The 12,839-nt window shown below is 46.0% G+C and overlaps 1 protein-coding gene across 1 annotated transcript; it reads left to right on the top strand.

The window, feature by feature from the left end:
• The first annotated feature begins 3,206 nt into the window (after positions 1-3,206).
• ARL14EPL (ADP ribosylation factor like GTPase 14 effector protein like) lies at positions 3,207-12,160 on the top strand. Its single transcript, XM_055699786.1, has 5 exons — positions 3,207-3,299; positions 5,332-5,508; positions 9,812-9,934; positions 11,404-11,543; positions 11,911-12,160. The coding sequence occupies exons 3-5, from the start codon at positions 9,824-9,826 to the stop codon at positions 12,131-12,133; spliced, it is 474 nt and encodes a 157-aa protein (XP_055555761.1). The 5' UTR covers positions 3,207-3,299; positions 5,332-5,508; positions 9,812-9,823; the 3' UTR covers positions 12,134-12,160.
• Positions 12,161-12,839: the final 679 nt, after the last annotated feature.

Below are 12,839 nucleotides of genomic sequence, written 5' to 3'. Positions count from 1 at the left end.
CCTTTCCAACTCTCCTCCCCATCCCTCAGGGTGAGGGGGGAGTGAACAAGCGGCTGCGTGGTACTTAATTACCAGCCAGGGTTAAACCACAACAGGGTGAAAGGAAGTTCATTGAAAATGAGTATGAGGACCTCAGGAAATGAGCTTTGACAGTACTTACACAGACTGTGTAGGTGTTATGGGACGTGTCGTTGTGAAGATGTGTGTGTATGGGGCAATTTCCAGCGAGACGAGATGTGTCATTGATAGACAGGATGCATTTAGTAGGCCCTAAAGGGAGAAAAGGGAGGTATCATGGGAAAAGACCAGTTTTTTTGCCTCAAGTCCAGCTCTCTGCCTTGAGAGTGAGGAAGTCAAAAAGTCACACTTGTTCTGCCTTTACAGCATGCATGTGTGACAGGCCAGGAGACTCAGGGAGCTGGCAAGGATGGGGAAGAGATTGGGCAGTGGAAGGAGTGAGGGAGAATTAGGACCTCAGGAAGAGGTGGAGGGCTTACCCAAGGTTGGAAGGGGTAAAATGTTACAGGAAGTTTAGTCCAGTATAGTTATTAAAGGATGATGAAAAGCCATGAGAGGGCCAGGGGTCCAAAGAGGAACATTTCCTCAGAGAAACTCAACCTGAGGTATTTTGAAGGATTATATTGTATTCTTTTGGATCCCCTGTTGTTCATCTAGAACAGGGCCAGTAGCCTCTCAGGTGTGTCCCTGTCCTCGTGCTGGTCACCCGCAGCTCCTCATCAGTGCCCCTGCCCTGGCATGAGTTGCCCACAGGCCACAGTCACCTTGGAGGCATCCTTCCTCTGTCATCAAGCACCTTCTCCCAAGTATGTATCTCCAGCTGTCCCTTCTTCCACGTGTCTCCTGCAGTTTGTTTCCCTTACTTTTTTCCTGCCCACCTACTGCTCTTTCTTAAATACGTCTGAGCAGCGGTGCCATGTGTTACCTTGACTTGCTGCAATTTTGGTGTGTGATGGGCTGGTTTTGTCCCTTTCTGAGCTGGCTGGACATCGCTGTTAGTGCATGGAGCAGCTCCTGGCCCACCAGCAGCCCCTGCTGCCTAAGCCCAGTGCTGATCAATACAGTCCCACTTCTACAGCCACCATCACCAGCTGCCCCACAGCACACAGCTTCCAGCTTTACTCCAAATGTCAGGGCTGGACCAAGAAATCCTGTGTCACTGCTTGTCCCCCCACTGCCATGCACTCTCCCTGCAGTTTCTCCATCACTGTGAGCCATGTTGTTCTCATGAGAAAGAGAGAATTCAGAGCTGTTCAAGGCAAGGTCCCAGAGCACTAGCCAGCTGCTCCTCTGCACCTCCTGGCACAGCTGCCCCACCCCACCCATGCCCCCTTTTCCTCCCTGGCACCCCAAGGAGCCTTCCAGGCAGGTGAGGAGAAAGCAGCTGGCTATGAGGCCTGGGTGGTCAAGGTGTGAGTGCCATGCCACCTCAGTGCACTGATGGCACACACAGATGAAGCGGGTGGAGCAGCCTGCTTCTTTCAGCATTGTTTTAAGTCCCAGAAGGGTGAGCATGTGGTAGGGGAAAAGGCACTGGGGCTAAAGTACCTTAAATGAACAGACATGTGGCCTTGCTACATTCCTGTTGTGCAATGACTCACAGAGGAAAAAAGAGCTGTCATCTCTGCATCCCCTGGCCCAGAGGTGCAGGGGCTCCACTGGAGCCAGGTGTGATGGATGGACCCGACTCCTTGACCTTTGGTTCAGACTCCAAAGGCAATAAAGGCCTAGGCTGTAACTGGGCCAAAAACTTCTCTAGTTCCAGTCTGTTCTCTGAAAGCCCATGCAAGGACGGGGTGACATGGTGAGCACTGATGCGTATGAACTTGGAAACTGGAACACTGACCATGTGATTAACACAAGAATAGCAGGTGGTTCTTCCAAGACTCATTTGTCAAGGAACAAAGGAAGTTGTGAGTACAAAGGAGTCTTATGCCCTTTTCTGTAACATGGAGTTTGACTCTGAGCCAACTACTTTGTACCATAAACATGACAGCCTAAGTGAGCCACCTGCTAAGCAGTTGGCTGCATGGTGGTGATCTCCCCTTGAGATGGGACACTTCTCAGGGTTACTCCTTGAGGCTGAGAGACCCCTTAACAACTGCAGACCAACATTACACATAACCTTGTATTACAGTGCAGTAAGATTTTGTATGGGTAATTTTGAATCATTACTGTATCCTCTGTGTGTGTACTCACTCACTCACTATCTGTTAAGTTTCACTTTTACAGTATTTTACTTCAATAAAACCACTGTTGCTGCTACCTTTGTTGGTGGTTCTTTCAGTGGTCAAAATCTTCCCCGTGGCAAGGGGACAATGGGCTTTGGTCTTGGGGGCAGTTGTCTGTCATCCTCTGTGATGGGATGCTCTCTGAGGCAAGCAGGGATGGTGGGCTGACTTTGGCTGGCTGCGGGACGCCCATCCTGATGCTTTGCCATTCCTCAACAGGACGTGGTGGGAAAATGAGGTGAAAAAGCTGGTGTGTTGAGATGAAGACAGTGAGATTGCTTACCAGTTACCATCATGGGCAAAATGGACTTGGCTTGGGGACATTAATTTGATTTATTGCCAATTAAAGTAGTTGGATAGCGAGAAACAAACCCAACCATTAAACCACCACCTACCTACCTCTCCCCACCCCCCCCCCCCCAGCTCTTTCCCAGGCTTGTCCTCACTCCCAACTCTTCCACCTCCTTCCCTTGAGCAGCCCAGCAGAAGGAGGGATGGCGGCTGAGGTCAGTCCCTAACCGCTCCTCTCTGCCGCTCCTCTCTCCTCACGCTGTTTCCCTGCCCAGCGCGGGCCCCCTCCCACAGGCCACAGCTCCTTCGGGGACATCCACCTGCTGCACCGCGTTCCCCTCCAGAAGCTGCAGAGGAATCTCTGCTCTGGCTCCCCCGTCCCGCGTCCCGCACCGCCTCGCTGGCCCTGCCGCTCGCACTGCCGTTCCACTCGGTGCTTCCCCCCCTCCTCTCCCCGCGCTGCTCGCCTGGCACGTCTGCCCTTCCCGAGGCGGCTCTCCCGGAGGCGCCGCCAGCTCGGCCGACGGGCGGGGGCACGACGCCGCAGCCGGCGGAGGCCGCTGGCCCGCACAGGGCTGCCGCCGGGCCCCGCGCCGCCCGCCGGGCCCCGCGCCGCCCGCCAGGCCCCGCGCCGCCCGCCGCGCCCCGCGCCCGGCCGGCACGGGGCGGGAGGCCGCGCTGGCGGGGGGCACGGTCCTGCCGCGAGGGGGAGGTGGGCTCAGGGAACCGGTAACGGCACGTCTGCGGCCTCGGGCTCAGGTAACGAAGCGCTGGGCTGGAGGACGCGGCGGCTGCCGCCTCTGCCCTGCCTGTGTGCGGGGCGCGGCGATCGGCACCGGCGGGGGTGCTCCGGGGCAGCGCGGCGGGGCGGCTGTGCGGCCTCACACGCGCCTGTCACAGCCCCTGCCTGGCGTCTCGGCCACCGAAACGGGTTCCCTGCCCTTCATGTGCTTTCTCCCTGTCATTCCCACCCCCCACACCCCCCAACTGCTGCCGACTGAACATCCAGAAAGGAGAAAACAAGAGGCAGAAACACCTGGTAAACCCGGCAGTTTAGAAATAAATGGGGGTGGGGGTAGGGGTGGGGGACATTAAAGATAAAATGAGAGGAACACCAGCAAGACCTCCCTCTCAACGTTTGAACAGTGGAATCATAGAGCCGCAAGAAACTGTTTCCTAATAGGATAAGAACATTACAGGTTAATGTTTAACACAGAAAAAGTGCATTTTTTTCCTCTCGAGCTGCCCCGTTTGTGCTGGCTGCGGGATGCTGCTTGAGCACACTGAGGGTGCACAAGGAACAATCTGCTTGGCGTTGGATAAGGGCCAGGAAGCTTAAAAGACGTTCAATGGATCTGTTGTCTGCTTTTCTCCCCACCCCCACCCCTCAGCCCCGGTAGGGGCATTAGTTCCATAGTATTGTATCTCCCGAGGTGTATTTGCAGTCACTGGCTCATGGTGGGGAAACTTGTCCCTGTAGAGACCATTAGGAGTTTCACCACCAGAATCAATCTCTCTAAATGCCACCTAAGATTTTAATCTACATGTACATCCTCACCTACTCATAGCCTAACACTCACTCAGTAAAAACAATTCTGAGTAGATTGCAGGCTGTACATCATCATGTATGCTATGATAAACAAATATCACAACTCATGCACAAACAATTTAGAAGTACAGATACACATGTATAAGTATTAGCAAAAATGGAACAGAAGGAGATACCAAGCATAAGGTGTATTTATAGAGTTAATAATTCTTGGTTTCTCCATTATGTAAAATATGGAGAAATGAGAAGAACACTGGGAAAAATATAGGAGAATAAAACCAGTTGTAGGTTTTTGTTTGTGGCTTGCTGTTGTATGAGTACCTTGGAGACTGTGATTAATATTGTTCCCCTCGAGGGATTTCTGTTTTATTTTTCATGACAGGAAAAACAGTCTTTGAAAAAATGAAGGAATGTGTAGCAGCATCTAAATCACCTAGCTAAGCTCCGTTGCTAGAATGCTACATCAGTTTTTGATTTTAAAATTGTTTGGAGGGGAAGAAAATAGTATGGTAAACACTAAATTTACTTGCCCTCAGTGTTGTGAAATACCTCAGAGAATGGGTGGATACAGCTGGTGAAGATAAGACACATTGGACTGTTAGTCTAAGCATGACAGGAGAATTTGTAAGACTTGACAGTTCTGGATGTTTATTAGGATTTAGCTGTGTTTTAGGGAACAGTAATAAGAGCCTTAAGTGATTGCAGCATGCTGGAAACTGGCATCTGGAGGTATCGGGAGGAGTCTGAGTTGTCTCCAGTAGTGCAACAAACAATCTTGAAAGGAAGCAAGCTGAACCATGAGGTTGCATTGCCACTTTAGCTGTTGGGGATTACTTAGCTATTTATTGGATTACTTTTGACTGTTGGAGATGGTGAACAGAATCCAGAATGTTCTGTCTAAAGCAGTAAAATATTCCTTTACTACATCCATACCCTAAAATAATAACATCCGTTCTTGTAAAATGCAGTAGTTATTACACTTTTTTGTTTACTTACCTTTTAAGAAAAAAAGCTCTAAGAAATACATTTGCTCTGTGAACATACCACAGATGCAAGTAATAAATGAGGACTTTGATCCCAGTTTATATAATTTCTCTATTTCTACTCATTGTACTAAGTACTATTTAAAAAGCCATAATTAATGAGGCAGAAAGTGTGAGGTCCTTTAAGACAGTTACCTGGCACTGTCTTCAGCCTGCTTCTCTGGGGAGTGCTATTTTGGTTATTTGTCTTCTGTTTCAGTCACACTGAGGCTGACGTCATACTTCCACTATCAGAGGAATTGTGCAGCAGTAAACCTATGCTGTGCCAGCCCCTTCCTGGGGTAAGAACAATTTAAAATTCTGGAGAACCTGCTTTTTCTCCTGCTGCCTGCCCTGAACTGAACATACGCGCTTCAGAGCTCCAGGTTTTCAAAAGGTAAGTCTGTCAGATCTCTTCCGCCAATTGCATAGCAACCAGAAGATGCTCATGGTTTTATAATTATATCTTCGATTTCAGCTAAAGGATCACTCGCTTCCAGATATGGCAGAAAGGCTCTGGGTTTGGGAGGGAAAACTCATGAGGGTTTGTTTTACTGCGAGAGGGCAAGATTTACTGCTCCAGACTCCCGTCACAGAATGGGCCATTGCTCTGTCATCATGTTTATCAGTTTTCTGGGAAACCAGCTGAGTTACAAGATACAAGACCTGCTTCTTTGTCTGGTCTGTGTTTCCTGGCTGGCTTCAAGGCCATCTTCTGAATGCATATGCACATTTGGGGCTATGAGAGAAAGCATGGACCAGTTGGTAAGTGGCCTTTCCACATTTTTACAGCTCAGTCCGTAGCTGATCCTGGGGAAGATTAATTTTTCATTCTCAGTTTGGCTGGCAACCTGATGTCCTACAGAGATTTCAAGATGCATACCTGAATGTGCCACAAACCTGACTGCTGGTTTCTGAGCTCACAGACATCTCTGCCAAACTAGGCTGAGGAAGATGGTACTATTGCAATGGAATAGCCTAATCCATGTGGACATTGGGGGATTAAAGCCATAGGGACAGCATCTTGTCTTGCCCTAGTGGAGGTGATGAACATGCTTACTGGTCTCTGCCAGAAAGTGTCCAATGGTATGAACAAATACAACTTGAAAACAACATGGATTCACTCTGGCAAGCCCTGCAGAGATGCTGGCTTTAGGCTGCTGAGATCAAGCAGCCTGAAGTATCTGGAATGCCAGTCACCACATTTCACACCAGCTACAGCCACAGTGGGATGTTGAGATGTGGATGATCTCCTTCAGGAAGTACTTAATGTATTCAAAAGGTGTGGGAGAATACAAGTTTTGGTGGAGGAAGAGTGCAATTGATGGTTGCTTGCAGAGTTGAAATTTTTATGGAAGAGACTAGTGTTCAATATATTGCCCCTGGATTATAACTACAGACCAAAAACAGTAGATGAAAAAAACTCTGCTTCAGGATCAAGAATGCTTTCCTCTGGATAATTAGGTTCTGCAGACTTGCAGTAGATGTCTGAGTCTCACACTCTCCCTCATTCTCCTATCCTCCTTCAGAACATGCTATGGAGGATAATCAGTCCTGTGAGTCTCACCGATGTCCGAATCTTGCAGTTTCCTTGTCACATTCTGCCTCATTTTTGAGCATCTTTCCTGGAGATTAAAATTTAACACTTTATCTTTACAATATATATTGAGACAGAAATGTGCTACATTTTCTACACAGGATATTTTTCACTGAGGTGGAAGGGCATTTGAAACACGTGTTTGGAACAAGATGCTTGGTCCTTTTCTGCCAGTATTTAAAAAGTGGCTTCTGATTTTGGGTATTTGGCTCCAGATAACTGCTAGGACCTAGTTTCCAAAGGAATCAAGTATTTACATGACCAGAGCACATGCAGGAATTCTGCATGCTTACAGCAGTAGCTGCTGATAGCTGTTCTGCTTCTGAACCCTGCACACTGTAATAAAACACACACGGATGATGGTCATGCATACTCTTAAAGTGCTTTAACAATGCTGGACGCATGATTGGGCAGGAGAGAAGGTGTATTAAGCAAATCCTCATCAGGACTCCAACCTGAGTGCAAATGAAGAGCAATACTCACTTTCTTTGGAGCAGTGGCCTTCATTCTTATTTTATTTGTAGGCACCTAGCAGGATCCCCCATACAGCAAATATTAATTGCCTGGTAATAGCTTTCCTTTTCTAACCCTAAAAAGATGCTCAAGCCCCAGGACTAAAACTGTGTCCTCATTTCTGCTGGAATAGAGGGTTTTTTTCTTCTTTAGTAGCTGGTGCACTGCTGTGTATTTGGTGTGAGAATAATGTTGATACACACTGGTGGTTTTAGTTGTTGTTAGGTAATATTTATACTAAATCAAGGACTTTTCAGTTTTGCAGGCCCTGCCAGTGAGAGGGCTAGAGGGGCACAAAAAACTGGGAGGAGACACAGCCAGGACAGCTGACCCAAACTAGTCAAAGGGATATTCCATACTGTAGGACATCGTGCTTGGTATATAAACTGGAGGGGTGGGAGTGGCCAGGCTCTGTTGATCGCTGCTTGGGGTCTGGCTGGGCATTGGTCAGCAGGTGGTGAGCAGTTGGCTTGTGCATCACTTGTTTTTTCCTCCTTTTCCTTTTGGATTTTATTCCTCTCCTCCCTCCTTTGCATTATAATTATTGTTTTTGTTATTATTATTGTTGTTGTTGCTGGGTTTGTTTTGTTTTTTTCCTCCAATTTTATTTTAATTACTAAATTGTAATTATCTCAACCCTTGTGTTTTACATTCCGATGTGTGTGTGTGACCAAGTGGGCTGTGTGGTACTTGGTTTCTGGCTGGGGTTAAACCATGACAAACTGTTGTTGTAAGGCATCCCATTGTGAACAGTGTCACAATCTCAGTCATTCTTCAGGTGACTGAAGAGGGGAAAGGGAAACCCTCTCCAAAACTGGCTGAAAGCTGTTCTTTTCACCTCTCAAAAAAAGTGTCCTCTCCTGTTACTTACTACAAGGTCTCCTCCTTCTCATTGCTGTTCCCACTGACTGTTGCTCTGCAGGGAAGAGCTGCAACAGAGGAGGCTGAAGGCCTGGACTGCTTTTCTGCTTCTCTCAGGGAGGTGCTGGCCCTTTGGCGGTGGTGAAATGAACATCCTCTCTGGGACAGGGTGTGGGCAACAGCCCTAAAGTACAGGGCAACCTGGCAGAGACCACTACACTACCTTTCAGAGGCAATGGGAGAGACTGGGCAGCACCTGGGGAAGGGCTGGAGAAACTCTGGAAAAGCTTAAATATTTCCGGTGGTGTTTGGGGTTAAGGCCTGAGGTAGTGGGTTTGTATGGGAAGATTTTTTTTTTTTTTCTGGGGGGTGCAGGGGGGCAGGGGGTCTATAGGGGTGGCTTCTGTGAGAAGATGCCAGAAGCTTCCCCCATGTCCAATGGAGCCAATGCCAGCTGGCTCCAAGACAGACCCACTGCTGGCCAAGGCTGAGTCCATCAGTGACGGTGGTGGTGCCTCTGGGGTAACATATTAAGACGCGGGAAAAAAGTGAAACTGCACCAGCGGAAGAGAGGAGAGAGACTGTGTAAGAGCAATGGCTCTGCAGACACCAAGGTTGGTGAGGAAGGAGGATCTCCCTGTCCTCATCTCAACCCATGAGCCTTTCATTACATTATATTTTCTCTCTCTTGTCTGGTTGAGGAGTGGAGCGATAGAGCGGCTTTTGTGGGCACCTGGGATTGAGCCAGGGTAAAACCACCACACTGAGGCACTGGAACTGCATATATTGCATAAAAATTTTTAATTAAATAGCTTCACAAGGTGGGTGAGAAGAGGTAGCTAATATCCATCCTGAACAGTTGCCACCACCATTTCTGTGTGATGGGGCAGAGGTGATGGGTGGGATTTGTGGGACAGACTCACAGATCCCACAGTCCTCGGTGGGTGCATTGTTAGCAGAGACAGAAATGCACTTTTTAGCTGTTAAATCTAAAAGTTAAACATTCTATTTATACACAAAACCTCTTGCAAAGCTAAGGACTGAGATTTAAATGCTAAGCAGTTTACTTTTAGTCCATTGGTTGAAGTTTTCGGGAAGAAAACTGTGAATCCGCAGGGAACGGGCTAGTTACCGTGGCCACAGCTCTGACACACGCTTGGAGGGTCTGTGAATACAGGCACGGAACACGCCGAGACCCCTCCTGCTCCACGCCCACCCCACCCCGGCTGCTCTTTTTTGGAGCCTCGCGAAAAGAACAGCAGCTGGGACAACAGTGCCCCCCGCTGGTAAGCGGAATCACTGCTCCTGCGTGCTGCTCCCTTCATTCCCGTGCGCGTCGCCGGCTGCTGCTGCGTGTTCCGTGAGAGCACCGCTTCTCACCTTTGCCTCAAAGGTGGCATTGCCGTGGTGTCAGGAACGGGTTCAGAGTTCACAGCATTTCTTTCCATTTCTGTGATATTTAAACGCTAGAGGTTTTCCGAAGTTTGCCTAACGAATTGTAGAATGGCTTTGATGATACAGCCTTTGGTTGATGTTATATTACTTTAATACAGTTTTAAAATCGAGGCTGATACTGAGCCACATTTTGTTCTGCATTTGCTGTTGGTTAAGAATATATAAAAGCCTAGTATGGATATCACCTGCTGACCTTAAAACCTTCACTTAGAAGTCTGTGGATGTCACACTTCTGCACGTGTCTAACACACATGTATGTATGTATGTATTTCAGAAGGGTGGTCAAATGAATGACATCATGGAAGAAAACTGCAAGAAAGGCAATTCTGCCCAGGAAAAATCTGCAGAAGAAAATGTCTCTCTTGATAAGGAGAGTTTGATAACACAGAGACAACTGGTATGACTACTCTGGTACTATGTTATTATCAAGATATTTACTATTGCCTTCGATTTCTTCCATAGTTACAAAGTAAAAAGCTGGAGTCAATAGGGTAATATCAGTAATAACAACAGTGAAATGAGTCCAGTTTGCAGTGCAGTCATTTAAGGGGCTAAGAGTAGTTCTGAGCTCAAATGAAATAGTAAGTAGGGAAATAGGGCAGTACTCTTACAGGGAGGACTGTTTTCATAGATTATTATTTGTTTCCAACTTGAAATTGTGTAATTTATGATAATGAACAATGATGATGCTGAAGCATATTTTCTGCACTGAAAACCTAGCCCAGACTCAAAAGCAGAAATACCTGAATATGCTCCTCATGTAGGTGCATGAGATTGCCCTGGAAGTTTTCAGGAGGATGCAATTGAAGATGCATAGCATCAACCACCTTGTAAACAAGTGCACTCAGGTGCACAGGTATTTCTAAATCACTGTATCAGCAGGTTGGGCTGAACTGCCACTGCTTGCCCTATGAGAAGCAAAGAAAGCACTCACTTGTTTGTGAAAAATTACTGTGGACTCTGAAAGGAATGACACCCTCCGGGGAAGCTGACGGGTGGCAAGTCACCTCCATTTATCTAAGAGGAGAAAAGATAAATCTGTATGTATGTTTTTGCCTTTGCATAATGCGTGACAAATGTACGTTCAATGTCCATAGTGATCGTCCAAAGAGAAATTGTTTGACACAACACCCATGTTTGTTTGCGTTGACTTTAGACATGACTGCAGACATGCACAGGCTATGTGGAATGGCAAATCACAAGAGCTGATGTTTTAACCTCCAAAACATTCAGCAGTTCTAGTTAATTGCAAACATGAATCCCATAAAATAGGCAAGAAAAGGCTTCCTCCTATTTCTCAAAAACTGTGCTCAGTTTAACTTCTTTAATTTCGTCTGCACTTTTTTCATACTCCTCACTTGTGCAAATGCTTTCTTCTCATACTAGTTGCATCTCCAGACGTTTCTCTTGCCCCCAGATTGTTTAGACAAAGATGGTTTCTAGGCATCTGAGGGAGCAGTGAAGGTAAGGGTGAATCCAGTTGAGATGCTTATAATCATAGCACTTATTTTTACCTTATGGATAAAATTGAAGACAAAAACATACATGAACCTGCCTTCCAGCAGACAACTTTCAAACTCCATGCCACTGTACCAGGGTAACATATTTAGAGTGATGGTTATTCCCTCTCCTGTCAGGATGCACAGTCAGTCAAAGAAATACTGAATTAACAGTTAGACAGGAAAACATTTTAAACAATGTAATCTTAATTTAGGTCGAGTTTTGCTTCATTTTCCCGACTGTGTTGTTTTAAGTTTTAAAGAATATTAATTTGAATGCAATTTGACAGCCAGTGAGGACATTTGGCAGTTAATAAATATTTGTTCCAATTGTACTAATTATAAACTTTCTGTTGTTTATTTATAGCAACAAGTTGAGAAACAATTAAAATCCTTAGCCTTTCAGAATCCAGGACCTCAGGTAGCTGACTTCAATCCTGAAACTAGAGAGCAGAAAAAGAAAGCGTGCTTGTCACAGATGAAACAAGGTTTTTTAAATAAGCCCAAGTAAGATGTGCTAATTTATTATGTGTTTTACTTTAAAACTGGCTGGTATGCTGTTTACTGAATATAAGTGAAATGAATAAAAGCATCAATATTTTGCAGAGAGATTTCTTATTACATATGAAAGCTGTGCTGGGGAAACGGTCTTTTTCTGTGTGACTTACGTGAATTATGATTTACTTCTTTGGTACACTTTCACTTTTAATAACAGTGGTTGTTACAATTAGGATAATGCTGGTATTTCGTCATGCTGTGAAGTTGTTAAAGAGGAAGTATTTGTTCCTGGACAGATGTTTGCCACATTTTTTTGGTTGAGTCTTTGAACGTGTTGAAGCATTCACTGAGAATAATTTTTTCTTCTTTTCTGCAGAGTTACAAAGAAGTATGACAAACGTGGCAGGCTGCTTTGTAATAACATGGATTTGTGTGATTGCCTGGAAAAGAACTGCCTGGGTTGCTTCTATCCTTGCCCCAAATGTAATTCAAACAAATGTGGGCCAGAATGTCGCTGCAATAGGAAATGGGTTTATGATACAATTGAGAATGAAGTGGGGAATGTTATCAGTGTGTTGCCATTTTCTGTCCCTGACTGATTTTTGTTCTGGTAGTTTTTGTGCCTGAGGAAAGTTCTTCCTTCTCCAGATTTTATTAAAATAAATCTTGGCTTTATGAATTGTCTCTAGTGAAGTGCCTGGCGGTGGTGCTTGTGCTTCTTTATTGCTGCCTACCTAGTACACTTGAACCTTCCCCATTTAGGTAAGAGTATGTATTTCATTCTTCCTCATCCTTGAGAGCTTTACAGAGGCATCTAGTCAGTCCTCTTTAAATCTTGACTTTCTAAAACTGAAGGTGTCTGAACTACTGTGGAAGATAATTTTCCTACCCTGTAAAGCTGAACCACATTGCTTGTAATGAGTTTTTCTCTTGCCCATTTCTCTGCTTGTTCACTTACTGGAGAGGAGAGAGGAAATGACCCTGCAATTCTTTGTTGCTGCCCAGGCTACAAGACTGAAACCAACATGTTTGGTCAGCAGATTTTATATTTGTTTTAACAACATAGGGTGCATTCAGCCTTGATCTGTTATTAATTATATAGCTAGAGGTAAATGGTTTGGATATTTTTGGCTCTGGACAGAAAAATCTCTTCAGTTCTAGGAGTTTCTTCTTCATGTGAGACATGACAGATTTCAAACACCGTAACTTACAGCCAGTCTCCTTATGAGGTGGGTGTTCTCACTCGTGATGGGCACTCACACCCTTTTTGAGAAGTGAGGGTCACCCTGGCTCTCGAAGGGGAGG

This window comes from Falco cherrug, chromosome Z (genome assembly GCF_023634085.1).
Source record: "Falco cherrug isolate bFalChe1 chromosome Z, bFalChe1.pri, whole genome shotgun sequence".
In the NCBI taxonomy this organism is placed as follows: Eukaryota; Metazoa; Chordata; class Aves; order Falconiformes; family Falconidae; genus Falco; species Falco cherrug.
The sequence above is the reverse complement of the archived record's forward strand: the minus strand, read 5'-3'. Positions and strand labels throughout refer to the sequence as shown.